Source organism: Oryctolagus cuniculus, chromosome 4 (genome assembly GCF_964237555.1).
Source record: "Oryctolagus cuniculus chromosome 4, mOryCun1.1, whole genome shotgun sequence".
Taxonomy (NCBI): Eukaryota; Metazoa; Chordata; class Mammalia; order Lagomorpha; family Leporidae; genus Oryctolagus; species Oryctolagus cuniculus.
Window position 1 is genome coordinate 6561642 of NC_091435.1, and position 20321 is coordinate 6581962.

The window sequence follows — 20321 nt, forward strand, 5'->3', positions numbered from 1 at the left end:
GGGCACATTCTTAGGGTGGCCAAGGATGACAGCTCAGGGCAGTGCCTGTGAGGACTACCCTGGATCTGAGATGGAACTGGGCACAGCAGCCTCTAGGCTGCGTGGTCACCGCCTTCGTGTGCCGTCAAGTCAGGTCCAAGCCAGTGCACGGCGGCCAGTGCGCTCTGACGACTGTACCATCTGTGCTCAGATGCGAGGAGACCTTGGAAAGTTCATGGAAATTGGAATGAAGGGCTATGTTTTCGTTTTTGATGTGAAAATATTTTAAATTAATGCACAAAGTGTTTTTTCATACTGAGCATTTTTTTCAGCAAATTCTTTGAAGACCCCTGGTACACCCAGTTTAGGGGTGAAGACTTTGAAAGACATTTAATGAGTCACGAATTGCAGGCAGAAGCATGATAATTGAGACAGGAAATTCTAAAATCCCTTCCAATTAAATTACTGAGCTAAGGTAACTGCCCTCCTCTTCTGTTTTTAACGTGAAAAATAAATGGGCACATTTAGGGTCCTGATCGTGGTGCTTGGTGTTCCTGCCTTTTTAGGGGCGTATGGAGTTGAGTAAGAGCATGGTTAGCACGAACTTGAGAATGTACGGGCAGCTTATGAAACGGTGTTCATTGAAATCATTGCTCCACTGGAGCCAGCAGGACTGAGCTGCGGCTTCGACACGAAGGAAATTGCAACGTGCTGTTGAGAAGTTGAGGATTTAGTATGTGATAACAGTTTCCTTGGCTTAGGCGAATCCAAGTCCGCCAACAGGCTGAAGAATACACAACCCACTTAGAGACAGTGTTGAAACAATAGCTATGTAAATCGCAATAGGATTATTTCTTCATGTGCCACTCGAGGCTATGGCAAACACATGTTCACACATTCGCACACACACACAAATGCACACGTGTAAACTCATAAGGATTCACACATACATAGTTGCACATAAACACATTCGCACACAAATACACTCACACACATGCAGATGGACACACATGTAAGTGCAGTTCACACACACACACACACACAAAGGCGAACACACACAAGCACACACACTTGCACACTCTTTCACCTGATAGAGTGGAGCTGGAGACACAAAACGCGCTGCAAACGGAGAGCCGGCCCCAGGCCAAGCCTCCCAGCGACGCGGATGGAAAAGTTCCACTGGGGATGTACTTTTCCACTGCGGCGGCTCCAGATGCCGGCCTCTTATCTGCAATCTCAGGCGTGTCCCCTGGGACACCCTACTCACAGGGCCCTCATGAGCAGTCCAAACAGCATGCACTTAAGATGCATGTGTCATCTTGGGGACAGTGTGCGGTGCTTTTGTCCTATTGTTTTGCCCTTACAAAGCCTCCGTTTCATGACCCATTCCGGGCTCTCCAGCTCCGTGCATGGGGAATTCCAGGGGAGAGACAGAAGCTTCCCGAATGCTAAGGCGCTGGCTGACGGGACAGCGTCCTGTCATCCGGGCTTCCTGCGTGCCTACTGGAGTTCCGGGCACGGAAACAGCACGCCATTAATATTCGCTGGATGGATCCACGTTGGATAGATGATGGGCACAAAACACATAAGAGCCTCCTGGGTTTCCTTACTAAAATTAACCCACAGGAGCTACTCTGCCCCTGCTGTAGACATGTAAAACAGACCGTGTGTTTTGGCATGCACGCCCGAGAGGCTTGACAGCTGTAGATAATATGTGTCTGCTGTGTAGAACTGGCCTGTGTTCAGATATTTACAAAAACCCAGAACATTCCATCTGACTTACATCCCTTGAAACTGCGATCCATGTTTATTGTAACTACTGCAAACACAGGTGAACCAAAGGTGAGGGGAGTGCTGGGACGTGTACCTGCTGTCACTTCCACCTTGTCATTTCAGTTTTACCCAACGGTGTTTGCAGTAGGATGTTTGACTTGCCAGGCGGCACCTGCGAGCAGTGTCTGAGTACTCGCCCAGTCTCCCCTGCTGCTGATGATGTGGGAGTGGCGTCGTGTGGGGCTTACCGCAGAGTCGTCGGTGCCGAGTGGATCGTGCCCCCGGCTCCGGGGAAGGGGTGTCTCAGCGTGCTGTTTGCCATGCTGGTGTCGTTTTCAGGGCTGTCTTGCCCCCCCCAACCCATCCAAGGGCTGTGAGTCCTCAGCTTCTCCCACAGGTGTCACATGGAGCAGCTGGCGTGAGATCCAAGGAGACACAGGTCTGGACGCACAGATGATAGTGCTTCCTTTACCGTTGGCTTGTACCTCTGAGCTAATTGGCACTCTCTTTTACTGGGAGCAAAATATGAACAGGATAATGAAGGGTTTTGGTGGTTGCTGGGCAACAGGGACGTGATGGGTGACTGCAAGGTGGACTTGTGCTGGGCTTACCCAGGGCTATGGGGCAGGCCACCCTGGCCCCGTGCAGTGTTTCCTGAACCTCAGGGACTCTGTCCTGATGGGCTCATGGCAGGACGGTCCCCAGCTTGAGGCCATCCGTCAGATTGCCCCTTAGTGCCGGATAGGACAGGCAGCGCACCCCAGAGGTGCTGGATGGTCCAGGGCTGGGATGTTGAATGGTCCAGACTGGGGGAGAGCTGGAGGAGGGATGGAATGATTTCTGTGTCTTTAGATGATTTCCCCAGAGTAATGTGTGTGGGGGGTGGCTTCACACTTCTGGATTCCAATGACCAGATATGCCTTATGCTATGAATAGCCAATCAAAGCTGTGTGTTTTTTTTTAAAAAAAGCTTTTTACTCAATATTCAGAGACTGCCATACTCGGCTACTGCTACCCCATTGTCATCGGAGTTTTCTTGTAAGGTGGTAGGAATCAAACCACTTTGTACTCAGAACATTTGTGGTTTTCAAATTCTGGAACTCATTATCCCCGAATTAACTTTTTGGTAGGTGACTTTTTATATTTTTATGCATTTTCAAAATTGGACACAATGAAACTTGGAGAGAATCTTTAGGTAATAAATGAAATATTAGTATCTGATTTTTGCATTGTAAATATCCAAGCAAAGAAATTAGTGCCTAATAAAAATATTGTTATTTATTAAAGTATACAGACACACAAACACACACACATAAGCACGATACACAAATAACACATGAAACAGAGACAGACAATGCAGTGCAGACGGTGGAGCTCACCAACAGCGGGAGTAACTGGGCGAGGGTGTTAGGAGCTCTGTGTAATCTATCGTAACTTTTCTGTAAGGTGGAAATTATTTCAAAACAGGGTGAAAAATTACTGTTTGCTGTTTGGTTTGAATTAGGCAAGAGGCCAGGATTTAAGGGGAGCTCATCACGGCAGCATGAGACCCCCACAAATACATTGGACAGAGAACACAGAGGGGCTGGCTTGGAAGCCAGGAGACCCCAAGGAGGCGGAAGGTGCAGCATTGTCTCCGGGAGCTGTTTTGCTAGCCAAGAGGTCTCCTTATTTCAAGCCCAGTTAATCCACAATAGCGTGCTGCTCCCTGGGGGCTTCAGCCCCCCTCACGCCCCCACGGACTTGCTCCCCTTGGGAGAGAGCACAGAGCAAGGAGCCTGGGAGCTGAGCGGGGCTGCTCCTCGGCCCTCCTGAGGCCCGGTGGACGCTGCCTAGAGAAAACAGCTGAGGACTTTGAAATTGTAGGGAGCAGTGTTAATCAGCCTGCCATCTTGCTCATTGTTCCGAGATGAAAAGAGCGGAAATCAACATCCTCTCCACGTGGAGGGTCTGAGTTGTACACAGAGAGGGGTTTCCTACAGTGTGTGTCTCGCTCTCCCTCTCCTGGTGTTGTCCCTGCCCCTGCCCTGTCCTTCTCCCTCACCGGCTCGCCCCTCCCCTCCCTCTCTCCTGCTCCCTCCCTCTCTCTTCTCCCTTGTCCTCTCCCATTCCCCCTCCTCCTCCCTCACCATCTCCCCCCTCCCCTCTCTCTCCCTTTCTCCCTCTCCCCTTCCCCCTCCTTCTGCCTCTGCCTCCCTTCTCCCTTCTCTTCCTCCTCCTCCTCTTCCTCCTCCTCTCACCCTCTGTCTTCCGCTCTGCCTTCTCTCCTCCTCCCTCTCCTCCTCATATCTGAGCACAGGGGATGGATCCGGGCTGTGGCAGGACACAGGGCACCCTGGGCTGGGCAGCCGCAGAGGCTGAATGAATCAGCTCACTGGACGTCCTCCTCTGAGTCCGAGACCTGCCCGTGACTCAGGGTCTGTTCCATTGTGTTCCGAGGGTCTCTGCTGAGACCACACCTCTGTACTGGCCCAGCTTTTGCATAGCTCGATTCAAAGCAAAATGTTGTTTCCTCCGAAGAGCAAGTAATTTCCTGAAAATGAGTAATTAAGGGCCTGAAGTGCTCTAAGGAACGTCCAGGCCTTGTATTAGCTGGACTTCCTTCCAATGGAAAACAGGCCTGTGGCCCTGAACTTACAGCTTGGGTCTTCAGCACTGAACAGGATCTTCCGTGGCACCTCCAGGTGGCCGAGAGCTCTACCAGGATGTGCTGTCCACAGCGTGGCTGTCCGGCAGGGTGGCACTGGCTCACGGCATCCTAAAAATTATTTGGATTTTGTGTAAATATCTGAAAACAGTCTTTGGTAGGTTTAATTTAAAATTTTTTTTTGTAACTTCAATTCTAGAGACTTTGCACTTGTTTGTTATGGACCAAATGACGCCTTCATGAGTTTAGAAGGAGAAAATGAAACTGTTCTAGAACATTCTTTGGCGATGTTGACTACAGGAAGGTTGTTCAGCAGCAGCCAGTGAGTGTCTAGAATTCAACTCAGTCACCTGGTAGAGTGAAGTCAGTCCCACCTGGAGAGTTTCTCGCATGGGAAAGGCAGCTCTGGTCCTCCGCCCTGCCGAGTGGCACTGGCAGCCCCGGGGAGGAGCAGGCTGAGCAGGCTGCCCCCCGGGCTGAAGGCAGCCCCCCACGCCAGCCCCCCGGGAGCCAGCGGGCCCTGGGAGGCCCTGCGGAGTGCGTCCCACCACACCTGCATCCCGCCTGGGTGTCGGCACCGCATGACACCCACAGCCACACGCTCACACCTGCTGCCCCAGCCCCAGCCCCAGTCCCAGGCATTGGGTGACTTTTTTTTTTAAATTAAAAAAAAATCCTCCTGGCTGTATATCATCAAGAAAAACAACATTGTTTTCAGGGTCTCTTATCTCTCCACTCCCAAATATCCTGTTTCTTGGGGCTGGGCGGCCAGGACCAATAGAAACCTCTTCCTGCCATTGGCTGACTTCATTTCCCAGGCTTAGCACAATCTCATCCGCTCTTAGCAACCTCATCAAAACTACTTTCTGGTCAGAGAGAAGCAATAATTATTATTAACATTTATAAACGATCAATAAACTTGATTGCATTATGGCCAGCACTATTAAGGTAAGGAAAGGGTTCCTTTTCGTTTGACAAAATCTTGTTCTTGGTACGCTTTTCTCTGGTTTCCTTTATCAAGGCAGATAAGTTAGGGTTGGGCAACACCCCCCCTACCACAATAGAGGACAAGATTTCCTTTGCACTGCCTAGTAAATTTCCTTTTTCCTACTCCAACCATCCGCAGGGCTTAAAAACTTCAAACTCAGAAAAAAATTGGGGTTTCTAAATTCACCGGTGAGTGCCGTGGATTGCTTCTGCGAAGGTTTTTCGGAGCGCTCCTGGATTTTCAGATTCTCGAACTAGCCCTCGCGGTGCCTGGATGTGGGTCCTGTTCAAGGCCATGGGCGCACAGAAGTTGGAGGGCAGGGGCAGAGGAAAAGGTGGGCTTGTCCAGGGTGGCCCTGCGGACGCTGTGTGCCGACTGTTAGCCCCAGGGCTGCCAGCCAGCCCGCCACCGGGGCTGTAGAGGATCCTGGGCAGGTGGCTGCCGGTGACGGGACGTGCAAATGTCGGCTTGACTCGGGGGACTGCCATGTTGAGGACTGGCATTCTCGTAACTCCGATGGGGGTAATTTTGTTTGTTTGGTTGCGTGTTTGTTGTTAATAAAATACCTACTCCTCCGTACACGCTGAGTAAGATTTCTTCTGGGTGCTGTTGGGTTCGGGGGATTGGAAAGCAGTGGCTGTGTGTTCTAGTGGGTTTGGTTGGCTGTGTTTTCTTGAACATGTTTCTAGAAGGTGTCACGTAGAGATGAACACGGAAGGAGAGCCATACCTGTGGGAGTCCAGCTTGGCCTCGCTCTTGGGAATGACCATGTTTTGTGTGAGTCTGTGGGATAGGGCCTGCGAGGCGGTGGGTCTGGGGACAATCACTTCAAAGCCACCACGCCCCGGGGACATTTGTAGGAATGAGCAAAATCAGCTGCAAAAACAGGTACTGGAAGGAGGGAGACGGCTGTGTTTGTGGCACGGCTTTACTTGGCTTTACTTCTGCTGCTTAAAGCTGGGAGGCATTGGTTGTGTTTTCATCAAGGATGTTAGTTGGAAAGTTCAGGAAAATGGAAGTTTGCCCAGCAGCGCACCAAGGCGTTCCCCTAAATCCTCCTCGCTTTGCCGTTTTCGCTACTGGAAATGTTTGTCGAAGAGATTTGATTAACGCACCCTGTGTAGCCTGAGTTGTCACAAGTTCTGTTCTGTGTTTATTTCCCAAGCCGTGTTCAATAATATATTGAAAAATTCACGTACCGGCGACTTCCCTCCTCTACAAGGTTTCTTTCTTTGGCTTCATGCGTTGGAGTCTCTTGAAATGTAACAAACAGCATAGAAAGAAATTTTAAAATTGGAGGTTTGCTGTGCTCCAGGTTCAGCCACGCGAATAGACATGACTTGATTTTGTAACCCAGGTGCCACTCTGTTTGCTTGTATTCTCAGCCTTTTGTTCACATTTCATAACAATCGAGTCAAATACTCTTTGTACATCTTGAATAGCTAATGCGTAGTCTCTCATGCCCCTTCCCGTCAACGCATTCAGATTTGAGACAGAAGATCGTCCTCTAGAAGGAAAGATCACTTTGTAAAACCGAGAAAGGTATCGTCCTGCTTCATTTGAAAGATGCAGTAATGAAGATATGTTATGTTATTTTTAACGTTTGAACCTTTTGTGGTTTTTCTGAATCGAGGAACAACTTACACTTGTCTAGGATACTCTGTTGATTTCAGGTTTTGTTTCATTGTGTTGTATGTACATTGTGTATATCGAAAGGGAAACTTTAAAATGACTTCAAGGAGGTTCTTAAAAACTCTTCTATTGAAATAAAATAGCCTTCTTCGTTTTCCTGGGTAAGGGAATGGGATGATTTTACAGCCTTGTTTATAGAGTGAAACAGGGAGGTCTTGAGTCTGTTGACTCCAGTTTTAATTATGTTAGTGCAGAGCTCAAATTAGCCCAGGGAAAATGACGGCTGTCCGGTGGAATTAGGAAAAAGTCCCTCACACAGGCCACGGCCAGTCTTCATGCACTCTGGTTTTTGTTGTTGTTGTTGTTATTTCAATAAAAAGAATCAGTTAATCAGGTAGGCATCCACCAGCCTGAAGCTGATGTCACTCATCTTCTGAGTGGGATTGTTTTTTTTTTTTTTTTTTTGCATGATTATTTCTGAGACCCCAAGAGACATTACAAAAAACCAAATATGCTTGCCCAGCCTTTGTGAGTCTCACCAGCACGCTCCCTTGGCAATTTGTAGCCGGGGACTGAATGTTTCAGTTGGAAGCAGGCAAGGACTTTTGGGAGCTCGCGCGACCGCGTGCGTGCAGTTATCTCTAAGCGTCTGGATTTTAAGATGAGGTGAACACTTCTGAAGACGACTGATGGCTGTCGCCGTGTCCGCAGACACTTCCCGGGTCAGTCTGGGTGCGTCCCCCGGCCTCTGTGCCTCCTGACCCTACGGACAGGTGCTTCCCGCCGCCCCTACCCCAGCCTCCCCACAAAACAGCACTGGGAACCTCTGAGATCCTTGCAACTCAATTCCACTTCAGTTCTGAGTTACAAGCCAGCCCCCTAAAGGCTTTCCCGTCCTTTATCGAATGCCCTTTACCATGAGGAAGCTCTCACAAAAGCAGAATGATGCTTTTTAAATGTGTCAAAGAAGGGAAATGCAGTTCTATCCCTGGACCCCGCTTGAGGGGTCTAGGCACCCCAAGTCGCAAGCCCTGATCTAGAGCTTAAAGGGGTTTTCCTTGTGCGGCAGTCCGGCATGGAGGGGCGGGCAGAGGGCGGGCAGCACAGGGCTGTGTTGGGGAAGGCATTGGAAGCATCAGGCAGGACACACAGTTTCCTGGCCAGGCTTGAGCAAGGTTTCAGGGCGCACTCCTGCTGTTTCAACAACTCACTTCAAGAGGTTGAAACACGCAGTGATAGGAAATGGATTTTATGAAGTTAAAACCATGGCGTTTTCGCCCGGTGTGTCGTGCTGTGCCCATAGCGGCACCCGCCGAGTATCTGTCGTTGTGTGGAAGGAGTGGCACTGAGATGAAGCTAACCTCGTCCCGGGTCTTGGTGGCTGTGACGAGTGAGTTTGATAGCTACACACACAGGTTTTTCATTCCCCCACTGGCTGCAGTGGACTATGGCTCGTTGCATTCCTGTGACTTTGGGATTGGGGTGCTGTGACAGCAGAAGGAACCGCAGGTGTTTCTTGAGTGCCGTATCCTGGAGCAGACCCTGACCTGTTGTCCTGGCCTAAAAGTGGATTGAGAGGCGCTCTGTGCACGTGACTGGCACGGGCTGCCCTTGGAGCCAGGCTGCGTGCGATGGCTGACACACACCTGCTTCCTCGCTCCGTGTGTGTGTGTGTGTGTGTGTGTGTAACAAAGACCATTCAGTAGAACAGAAATGTAACAATGATTCTCCAACGAAACAATTACTCGAAAGGCCACCAGAGAAGCCATGGCTGTGTTTGGGTCACCAGCTCTCAAGAAAGCACACATAAAAACAAGTTAGACAACCGTGTCTGCTGTCTTCGGGAAAACACCACCTCTGCGTTTGAACTTGAGGGTCGGGTCTGCTGTGTGGCAGTGGAGACCACTCAGTGGCCGGCACCTGGGTAACTCAGCATTGATTCGATAGTGGCTGTCTCTGAGTCACAGGGCAGGAGCCCCGGGGAGTCAGACCTGGGAGACAGGAATCTCCGTGAAGGCACTCCTTTGGGGCCAGTGGGCAGGCCTTGCCTCCTTTGGTGGCACCCTCTGCCATGGCAGCATCTTTTCTTGTGAGCTCCCAGCACCCTTAGGTGCTGTGTGGGAGCCGTCCCCCCTGCTTGTCGGGACAGAGTGGAGGAGTCGAGGGGGACAGCTCCTCAGCCCAGGGATTCCACATCACCTTGTGAGAGAGTTCCTCTTTGTGTGGTCCTGTGCACACCTGTGTTCGAATCCTTATTAATCTGATGACCCTGAGCAAGGTCTCCAATTTGTCTGACCTCAGTTTGCCCACCTGTAGAATGGGACAGTAACGGCTGCCCAGTGCAGTGCAAGCTGATGTCTGTCAATCACGTCTCCGAGGTGCCATGAGGCGCCCCCGACTGATGTGACTTTGCCTAGTGCATTACATCGTCTTTTGTCTCCTGCTCGTCATTCTCTCTGGGTTTCCATGGCCTTGCTTTGGCTGGGAAGGCCGCAGCCTCTGACTCTGCCCCGATGCTTTCCCAGGGGCTCGGCGCCCACACACAGGGCAGGCCACGCCTGGGCCTGGGCAGCAGGGAGGCGGGGTGGTCAGAGGAGGGCACTGGCAGGGGTCCTATCATTGAGGTGGTGCTGGGCAGGCACCAACCCCACAGGCAGGCAGTGCGTCCAGGGGTCGCGGTCCACAGTGCTGCCCAGAGCTTGGCACCGACCTGTCCCGAGGGCCCAGGCTTCTGTCTCTGGCTGTGCAGAAGTGCAGAGGCTGCCGCCTGCGTCTTGCTGCTGGTTAGGCTGGGACTCCGGTGCCTCCAGGGTCCTCTGTTCTCCTGGACTGTGGAGAATGCATCTCATCGCTCTGTACAGACTACAAACAAACGCGCCCTACAAAGCCAACATAAATCGCTCCACATCCCAACCAGCTGGGCACAGGCTCTGTTGGGCTGTGTCTTTTTTTACTTTTTAAAATTTTTTAATTTTTAAAATTTTTTTGTCAGGCAGAGTGGACAGTGTGAGAGAGAGAGAGAGACAGAGAGAAAGCTCTTCCTTTTTTCGTTGGTTCACCCCCCCAATGGCCGCTGCAGCCGGCGCACTGCGCTGATCCGAAGGCAGGAGCCAGGTGCTTCTCCTGGTCTCCCATGCAGGTGCAGGGCCCAAGCACTTGGGCCATCCTACACTGCACTCCCGAGCCACAGCAGAGAGCTGGACTGGAAGAGGAGCCACCAGGACAGAATCCGGCACCCTGACTGGGACTAGAACCCGGGGTGCCGGTGCCGCAGGCAGAGGATTAGCCTAGTGAGCCGCGGCACTGGCTGGGCTGTGTCTTCCCACTGAATGTGTCTGCCCATCCTTGCGTCCACCTGTCCACCTTGCTTATCTCAGTTCACGTTGTTTAACAGATACTGGGCCATGTGACTAAAGTATTTAGGAAGCAGAATGTTTGTGCTGGATTATATTCCATCTAAAATAAGCATTGCAATTTTTGTAACCCTTGTCCTAGTGTAGGGAGAGAGCTGCAGTCCATTTCTGCTAGCTACATTGCAATGTACACGCTTTATGTTTCTAAAACTCACTTCATGAGTGTTGGTTCTTTGAAAAGGAATTATTGGGCCCACGAGTACACTTAATATTTAAATTCTTCACAAAATTTATTATTTATTTTTTTGACAGGCAGAGTTAGACAGTGAGAGAGAGAGACAGAGAGAAAGGTCTTCCTTCCATTGGCTCACTCCCCAAATGGCTGCTATGGCCGGCGCACTGCGCCAGTCAGAGCCAGGAGCCAGGTGCTTCTCCTGGTCTCCCATGGGGTGCAGGGCCCAAGCACCTGGGCCCTCCTCCACTGCCCTCCTGGGCCAGAGCAGAGAGCTGGACTGGAAGAGGAGCAACCGGGACAGAACCGGCTCCCTAACCGGGACTAGAACCCAGAGTGCTGGCACCGCAGGCAGAGGACTAGTCTAATGAGCCGTGGCGCCAGCCCACAAAATTTAAATATTTGCCAGTTTCAAATATAAATGCCAATTTACCTCTGTCTCTTGAGTTGTACCCGATCTTTGAGCCACATTTGGGGCCACTCCCAGTGCACTCCAGCAACTCTGAGCATCTTGGTCTTTGAACATCGCCATTCAGAAAGGCGAGAATGGAACACCATGTTTATTTGCACTTCCTTAATTTTAGGATTTCATTCTATTTTTTTGGAAACTGTGAAACTGTTTGCACTAGTGGCGCATTGTCACTCCCAGATTGTCTCGTTTTGACTTGTACTTTCATTCGCACACATTGATGCTTACTTCCCACGTTTCCCTGTTTGAACTTGGCTCAGGTGTGTTAGAAAGTTTTGGGTCAATCCTCACCCTGTCCGTTTCTCCCTCCCCAGCATTGCTCGTGTTTGTCTGTGAGGATGACCCCTGATGCACAGCCTCGACATCACAGGATCTGCGTTGGGGGGTATTTTGCCTGTCCTCAGCAGGGACTGGCCACGTGTAGGGTTCAGTGACTACTTATTGCAGAAAGAAAGTTTGACTAAAATTCTTTGAAATCATAAAGAGGAAGTTAAGGTATCAGAGGAATATAAACACAGGGAAGATTTCAAATAGAAGTCTCAGCTCTTTGGAGAGATTTCTCCTGCGTAAAGTAGAAGGAATTATTGCAATTCTGTTGATGTTTAGGGAAGCATAGGAAAATATTTAAAACTTGTAGCCCTAGCATCCTGAGTTTATCACCCGGATGAACGTCATCCTGAGACCGCTTGCTACGTGCCAGCCGCTGCTGAATTCTCTTGTCTCTTGTGGGGCTCCCAGCAGCCTGGGTTCTGTCGCTTTTCTTTCTTTCTTTTTTTAATTATTTGACAGGTAGAGTTATAGACAGTGAGAGAGATAGAGAGGTCTTCCTTCTGCTGGTTCACTCCCCAAATGACCGCTATGGCTGGCGCTGCACCGATCTGAAGCCAGGAGCCAGGTGCCTCTTCCTGGTCTCCCATGCGGGTGCAGGGGCCCAAGCACTTGGACCATCCTCCCCTGCCCTCCCGGGCCACAGCAGAGAGCTGGACTGGAAGAGGAGCAACCGGGACTAGAACCTGGCATCCATATGGGATGCCGGCTCTGCAGGCGGAGGATTATGAAGTGAGCCATGGCGCCGCCGGCCCCGTGGGTTCTGTTGCTTTTCTCCAGGGAGACCTCACAGGCTGCCCCATCACGGAGATCTCTTTATCGCCCCTGTCTCTTGTCTCCGGATCTCCTCCTGCTGTTTGCCGCAGCCCCCAGTATTAAATTACTGTGCAGAGGAAAGTGACACGTTCGGTCACTGGGCTGTGGAAGGGATTGTTACTGGCTACTTTATGTGGTTTCCTCTCATGCAGAAAACCCACAGGCAGCTGTTGCTCTCCCAGGGGCTGGTTACAATAAAAGAGAGAAAATGCAAAGCTCACACTTCAGCACCTCTCCAAGGGCTCTGAATAAAGTTCATGGAAAAGGCAGACTGTGAAAAACCTTCAAGACTTCAAGATTTTTACACCAAAATTAGTTTATCTTTTAAGCCTCCCTTTGTACAAGTTTTCTGAGCCCCCGCGAGTATTTGCTTGGTGACCAGAATTCTTTCCATATTTGGCAATATCCAAGGGGCAGTGATTCCAGAACCCGTCTCCATCCTCATCCCAAGCGTCCACTTCCTCCCTCTGGTCTCGGACTTCCAGAATGAAACTGCAGGTTGGAGTGCACCCCCCGGCTCCCCACATCCCGCCGTGGCGCCCTGGGAATTCAGCGCTGGGAGAGTGGTTATCTGCCGTCAGGCACGGATCCATGCTGAGAGATGTTTAGAAAAGAAATCGCGAAGGCCAAGCAAAATTATTTATTTTTAAATTGCCACGTCGGCATCCAATCATAACATTAACATCAGGGCTGTTACTTCAAACACTTGTGTCGAAAACAATGCACGTCCAATTCTGGAGTCCGTGATAAAGAGCTCCCGCCCACTTGCGCCTCACACGTGCGGGTTTGCAGCGGCCCACCCGGAAGATTCCACAGCTCTCTTGGCATCTTGAAATTATAGTAGCGGCTAGCGCGTCGCACGCTGGTCCCTGTTCTTTTCCGCTTAACAGATGGCTCAGCCAGCACCAAGGAAGGCTGCCTCCCCTCCCCACCCTGGGTCCCACTCCCTCTGGGCTTTTTTTTTTTTTTTTCCCAGAGTTGAGCAGGGTGCATGTGACACGCACCTTTGAGGAAGGAGAAGCTGCAGAAACAGAACTTAAGCATTTGTCAACACAGTTTCTCCGTGTCTCAATTTGAGGGAGATTTCCCAAGATGTTGTTCCAAACTGAATTAATAATAATAATAATAATAATAATGTTTGTGGTTGGATATTGCTCTGCCCTTTTGGCATTCAAATTGTCTGTGTGTGTTGCCTGATGCCCCCAGGAGCACTGGAACCTAAGGATGGAGGAAGGCGCTGTCCACCATATTCCATGTCTTTGCAGCACCCTGGAAGTAGCCCCTGTGGGAGAGCACTGGGCTTATCTCTCATGCAAGGGACTCGAGGCAGAGATACAGGGACAGGGCTGGGGGCCAGCCTGGGGGACGATGGGCTGAGCGCTGGTCTGGGGCTGCCGACCTGCGCAGGTGCAGTCCCGACTGGCCGGACTTCCTTCCTGGGACAGTGCAACTGGTCTGCACTATCTGGTTCTCTCTGGCATTCCAGGACCCCTGCGGGGAGTTAGGGGCAGGGCCTTGGCTGGACTTAGGAAGTGGGGAGGAGCCAGCTGCCTGTGGCTTGGGTTCAGACCCTGGGTGGTCCACTTCCCTTTCTTTGCCAGTCCCTGCTTCCCTGGGTGGTGGAGAAAGAAGAGCCCAGAACTGGTCTTAGTGTATGCCTGCAACTTAGCAACTGTTACCCAATGTTCCTCTTCATTCCAGCCAAACAAATCCTCCTCTGTGGGCTAAGACCAGGAGATCCATAAAAGCTTTGCGCTGCTACTTTTTTGTCAATTTCCACAGCAATTTGTAAACTCAGGTGTAGCCCGTTTGGGGTCTGTTCTGTTCTCTGTGTTATGCATGAAAAACCTCTAGCAGCACTGGTGAGCTCCTGTATCTGCCCTGGAGGTGACTTGCAGCCCTGCTGGATGCTAGGTTGTCCGGCCCTCCTCTGTGTGGTGGGTCTGGGAGGGGACACTTGGGGCTGTGCCCCTCTGGGCTCCCCATGCAGTCCTCACTGTGGACACCAGGACGCTGTGGACACCCAGACACCAGGATGCTCAAGTCCTTATGCAGAATGGCGTGGTCAATGCACAGAACCTGCGCGCATCCTCGGCGTGCTTTAGTCGTCTCTGGATTACTTGTCGTCCCTAACTCAGGGCAAATGCTGTGCAAAGTGCTCCATGCTACACTGTTCGGGGTGTGAGGACAATAAAGGGTCTGCCCGTGTTCAGTACAGACGCTTTTTTTTTTTGATTATTTTCTACCCGCAGCTGGTTGAGTGCAGGGATGCAGAGCCTGCCAAGGGCGGTTGCACTTCTCCCTCTCCTCCTCATCCCTCCTTGCGATCGTGAACAACCCAGCAGGAAGTTTGAAAAACCTGAAGGAGAAGAGTCCTGAGAAAGGGGGGGTGGCCTGGCGGAGCCCCTCGGGGTGACGCCCTGGGCTCTTCTTGAATCTGTTGGCAGGCATTGCAGGCCGCTTCTCCCCAGTGTCTGGTCTCTCCTCTCAGCCCCAGATGTCCGGGGCAGTGCAAGCTTGCAAGCTTCAAATCAGGAGTAAAGAGAGAGAAGACTGCCCAGGAGGCGTGGCCTGTGCCAGGGCAGAGCCCTCCCACACCCCCTTTCAAGTTGTGTCATTTGGCTTTGTCTTGTGGGCCCTGACAGAATCAGGTGTATATATTTATCTGCATAGAAAGCATAAGAGTGGGCCGGCGCCGTGGCTCATTAGGCTAATCCTCCACCTTGCGGCACCGGCACACCGGGTTCTAGTCTGGGTCGGGGCGCCGGATTCTGTCCCGGTTGCCCCTCTTCCAGTCCAGCTCTCTGCTGTGGCCAGGGAGTGCAGTGGAGGATGGCCCAAGTGCTTGGGCCCTGCACCCCATGGGAGACCAGGATAAGTACCTGGCTCCTGCCATCGGATCAGCGTGGTGCGGCGGTCGCAGCGCGCCAGCCGCGGTGGCCATTGGAGGGTGAACCAACGGCAAAGGAAGACCTTTCTCTCTGTCTCTCTCCCTCACTCTGTCTCTCTCTCTCACTGTCCACTGTGCCTGCAAAAAAACAAAAAGCATAAGAGTGTTGCTCAGGGTCAACTGAAGCTGACTCTGGGGGTCCATGTGACTCTGGGGTCTCTGCTCCACCAATTGGAGTTATAACGCACACAGACTTGTGAGTTTTACGTTGTGGATAAGCCAAAGGGTGTGCACTTAGGAGCATGTGCCAAGCTCAGAAGAAATCAAGAAAAATCATTTTGCGAGGGTCACTTTGCAGCCAAGAAACCCCCTCTTGGTTTCTTGTGGCCCACCAAGGGGACTCCTTCAGGCCTGCCGGAAAGCAGTGCCAGAGTCGTGAGCCCACGCAGCCCGTCTGGCTAAGAACCTGGATACAGACGAAGGGCACGTGTGATGTGTTTTTTAAAGCCTTGTCCTCTGGAGGTGGAAAACATCTTTTTTTAGATCACATGTTTACTGCCTTGGTAAACAGTCAAATGCTGCAGCAGCAGTTACCTGGAGGATAAGGGGTCTGTAGACAGACACTTCCTGCCCAGATAGCAGCACGCACAGAGGCGCAGCCGGCCGGAAGGGCTCCCAGGGAAACTTCCTCTCCGCGGGTGCGTGCCGGGCTGGGTGTGCGTTCTCTCCCCTCCGTGGGGAATGCGACTGTCATTGCGGATTTTCTAGACACAGGTGGAGGCATGGCGTTTCTAAAGGAATGCTGTTGGTGCCTTGGTCTCTCCCGTGGTGGTCTCTGCTGGCCGGTCCCTAAGGAGATGTGCGGAGACCAGACTGGACGTGGCTGGGAGTCACGCTGTGGCTCCTCTGAGCACCACAGTCCCCTCCCAGTCGTGGGAAATGGCGTGTGAGCCCAATGCGTCTCTCGGAAGCTCAGCTGTAGAATGTTTTCTGTGGTTATGTAGTTCAGGGGCCACTTTAGATTTTACTTTTTAAAATGTATATGAGAGAGAGAGGGAGAGAGAAAGAAATCTTCCTATCTTCCATCATTCACTTGTTCACTCCTCAAATGCCCACAACTACTAGGGCTGGGCCACTTTGATGCCAGGAGCCAAGAGCCCAATCCATGGATGATGGGGACCCAACTACTTGAGCCATCATGGCTGCCTCCCTGCACGTAAGCAGGAAACTGGACTCTGGAGCAGAGCAGAACTGGAACCCAGGCACTGTAATCTGGGGGGTGGCACCCCAATGCCATCACAAAAGCCTGCCTGGGGCCTTTGCTCTCTTTGGTTAAGAAGAGATCATCAGATTTGGGTGCAAAGTTTGAGCTCCCAGATTCTTCTCTGTGCTGAGTTTACACCCATTATGGAATTCTAAGGAATGCATTGTTTGGGCCCTTGGAACCAAAGCAAATAAAAGCACAGGGCACAAACACCGGACAATAGGGAGTCATCAATTACCCATCTACAGGATGTGTCCTTACTCACTGGCCCCTTTGTAAGGGGAAAAATATATCAAGTCTACAAACAATAACAGTGAACAATAAACCAAACAAAATACACAGCACCTGAGAGCCGGTGCCCTGCAGCCCTGGCGGGCACCTGGGAGCCGTGTTTACACTCAGCACTTAGGCCTCTGCGGGGGCCCAGCGTCATCAGAACCCAGATGGCCCCACGCTGAAGCCACGTCCTGGTGGAGCTTGGAGGGGGTGTGGGCGCCGCGTGGCCGGGATGTCTGTGTCGGGTGGAGATCTTCTGTCTGGTGCACATACTGCCTGAGTGCTGGTGACACCAGGCGGAGAGCGGGGACAGGGTTGGCCCTGAGAGGCTGTCACCCGTGGTTACGTCCTGTCCTATCAGCAGCTCTCCTGACGTTGTGGTCACTGCATTGAAGGAAATGCAGTTTCCCAGAGGTGCTCCCTGCAGCCACGCGTTGGTTTGCATCCCTCTTCGTCTCTTTTGGAAGACACCGCCTAACACTCAGTGCCCCTGTTTGAATGCCGACTGCGTCCTTCCTCGCCGCTTGTCCATCTTGTCCTTGTGCTGTGACCTTGTGCTGTGGCCCCTCCCGGCATGCTCTGTGTAGGGGCTTCCTCCTGCAGCTTGTATAATGACTTCCCCGATCTCCTGGGCCTGCGCTGATTCCAGAGCAGCCTGGATCACAGCTGTGAGATGCCAGCCTGGGCCCCGGTGGACTCCCCTTGGGTGCCGAGGGAGGCCTGCTGTGTCGGCATCCTCTCTGGCAACAGGCCCTCCCTCGCTGAAGGCTGGGTTTTGTAACCTCTCCTCGCCTCCCCTCTCTTCCCCTTCTCTTTTCTCTTAACCTGCGGTGAAGCCAGGGCCCATGTCCGAGTGGCTGTCGGACGGTCTACCAGTTGTTCAAACTGAGCAATGACTACTTCCTTTTTCTTCCTCCCATTTCAGAAACAGCTACCAGAGACGTTTAGAAAAGGCTTAGAAAGGAGAGTTAAGGTAATTGACACGACACCATCAAAGGCTGTTAATATTGAATTCTTTCTGGATTTGTTTGGTCTCTTCTCCATGCATACAATGCATTCCTTAAAGAGAGTAATAAAATTGGAGAAAGCGAGCACCTGCTCGCCTCCTTTCCTTTGGGACAGTGAGAGAAGGACGGCCGTGTTCCTCCCAGTTCCCTCCCGAGGACCCAGTTTCTTGGGAGGGCGCAGATCGCCGTCCCACCCCACCCCACCAAAGTGCTTTCGGCCACTCCCCAGCCTCCGTTTCCCCTCGGCAGCGCAGATTCCATGCTGAGAACGGCTGCTGCTTCGCAGCGTCACGGGGATTAAAGCGCGTGACCTGTGCTCGGGGATGCGCTTTGGTGTGCCAAAGGTGCCGGCGCTAGGAGCTCCCATCGGTCAATCGTCCTGGGCTCCTTCCTGTTACGTAGCCTGCTCCGGTTTCTCCTTGGCCCTTTCTGAAGTCCTCAGTTATCTTTCCTGGCTTGTCTTTGGAAAGGATCTTCAGTCCCTCTGCGTGGTGACAGCTTCTCCCAGAGCGGTGAGAGCAGTTCCCTCCCACCGTGTGCTCCTTCTCGTGCTGTTTTTTGGAGGCTAGCAGAGGGGACACATTAGAGTCACGTGACACGTCCATCGAGTGGCTCAAGCAATGTGTTTGTAGCCAGACTTCCAGAAGCCCGGTTTGTGCATTTTCACGAGGCCAGAAAGCCAACAGGTTTGATGATTCGCATTCGCAGGGAAATCAAGACAGAGACCTGAGAGCTGTTCACTGCTGGCTGCCTGCCCTTGCTCCCTGGCCTGTGCCCTTGTGCAGTGGGCAGGGACAGCTGGCCTCCGCAGAGGTTATGCCGCTGGAGCAGTCAGAGCTGGTACAAGCATTAGAGGAATGAGTGGGCATTCATGGCTCATCACAGTGCGGGTTCAGGAACCGTGGCTCCTTGTTCAAGACCAGAGATTGTCAGAGCACTGACTGTTCAAGTTCAAGACTCTCTGCTTAGGTTATAGATGAGTACTTCAGAAAGCTGGTAGAAAATGGAGTTACAAGAGAAGTGTATTGGTATTTAAAAAAAAAAAAAAAAAAAGGAAAGGAGCCCGGCGCTGCGGCTCACTAGGCTAATCCTCCGCCTTGCAGTGCCAGCACACTGGGTTCTAGTCCCGGTCGGGGCACCGGATTCTGTCCCGGTTGCCCCTCTTCCAGGCCAGCTCTCTGCTGTGGCCAGGGAGTGCAGTGGAGGATGGCCCAAGTGCTTGGGCCCTGCAACCCATGGGAGACCAGGAGAAGCACCTGGCTCCTGCCTTTGGATCAGCATGGTGCGCCGGCTGCAGCGCGCCAGCTGTGGTGGCCATTGGAAGGTGAACCAACGGCAAAAGGAAGACCTTTCTCTCTGTTTCTCTCTCTCTCTCACTGTCCACTCTGCCTGTCAAAAAGAAAAAAAAAGAAAAAAAAAAAGAAAGGAAGTCTCTGCATAGCCTTTTCATAATGTGTGTTCTCTGTGAACTTTTTGAAGCACCCTTGCATAGCTGTCATCGTTCATCTTTTATTTGTGCTGATCCGGCTTGATAAAAGCAAGTCCCTCAATGCATGTTTACTCAGCAAGTAAATGAGTAAGTGCCGGGATGACAAATGCCGGAGCGAATGCATTATTCAGTGAAGTGGTTCCTTATCCACAGCACAGAACATCCCATGTCGTGGAAGAGGGGATCCATGTGTTTCTGAATGGATGTGCAATTGTAAAGTAGCTTTTATTTTAGTATGACCCTATCTTACCTCCAAAGGTGGTTTCAGCTATGGCTTTGCCGTGGCATTTGGAAGTTTCATTTTACATATACGTAGTATACCTCATCATGTTTTGATAAACAAATGGACTGTGCTAAGGTTACTGTAGCCGAGAAAATTAATGTATCCATCATCTCATGCAATTACTTTGTGTGTGTGTTCATGTGTGTGTGGGGGGGGAAGAAGACACGAAATCTCCCCTTTTAACAGAAATCCTGAGTTCAGTACGGTAATATGCATTTAGTAGAGGCCTTTTTCCGCTCTCTCTAGACGTATGCATGCTGTATACCACACTTGGTATCCCACCCCCAACTCCTGGCCACCACTCTTGTTTTCTCTGTGCATTCAACTTCTGTTTGTTTTAGATCTCACATGTAAGTGAAAATCAAAGCATAGCTACAGTTCCCAGGCAGGTCCTGGCCAGCGTTTTGTTACGTGACACTTGTCTCGATGAAGCAAAGCCAGCAGCAACACCTGAGGTTGGCGCTGGGTCGTGTAACTGTTCAGCCATTACAACCCATTATACAAAAACTATGAGAAGTTGCATTTAATGACCTGTGATGAGAACGGTTCATTTTTCAACTGCTACTGAAATTTCCGGGAAACGGTAGCAGTCTCTCGAAGTTTGTGGTATCTGGGGCATGGGTCCCACTGGTATCAGGTAGGCGACAGTGCTGCACTTTTGTGTAAATGACATCTGCAGTGTGTATGATGTAGTGTAACGTTTTCGTCAGTAGCTAAGTTTTTTGTATTCAACTGCAAGATGATCTGTTTTATAGTAAGTATTAATTTTAATAGCAACCAGCAGCCAGCTGATCTAAGCCAGATAATAAAATTAGATTCCCTGCTGAAATCTTAAAAAGAGCAGATGTATTGTTGAACTTCCCAAGTCTTCCTGGTTAAAATGTTGGACTTACAAA

At 51.3% G+C, this 20321-nt stretch overlaps 1 protein-coding gene across 7 annotated transcripts in view; it reads left to right on the forward strand.

The window, feature by feature from the left end:
• Positions 1-20321, forward strand: part of ERG (ETS transcription factor ERG) — a 289111-nt gene that overhangs the window by 170960 nt on the left and 97830 nt on the right. For 2 of the 7 annotated variants that reach the window (XM_070071817.1, XM_070071818.1), the window contains exon 1: positions 5205-5347. The exons of 4 other annotated variants lie outside the window; for them this stretch is intronic. In XM_070071817.1, the coding sequence (XP_069927918.1) occupies positions 5330-5347 (18 nt within the window). In that variant the 5' untranslated portion in view covers positions 5205-5329. Of the gene's footprint in view, positions 1-5158; positions 5348-20321 lie in introns of those variants that run through there. One more of the 7 variants, XM_008274888.4, reaches the window with a different exon arrangement.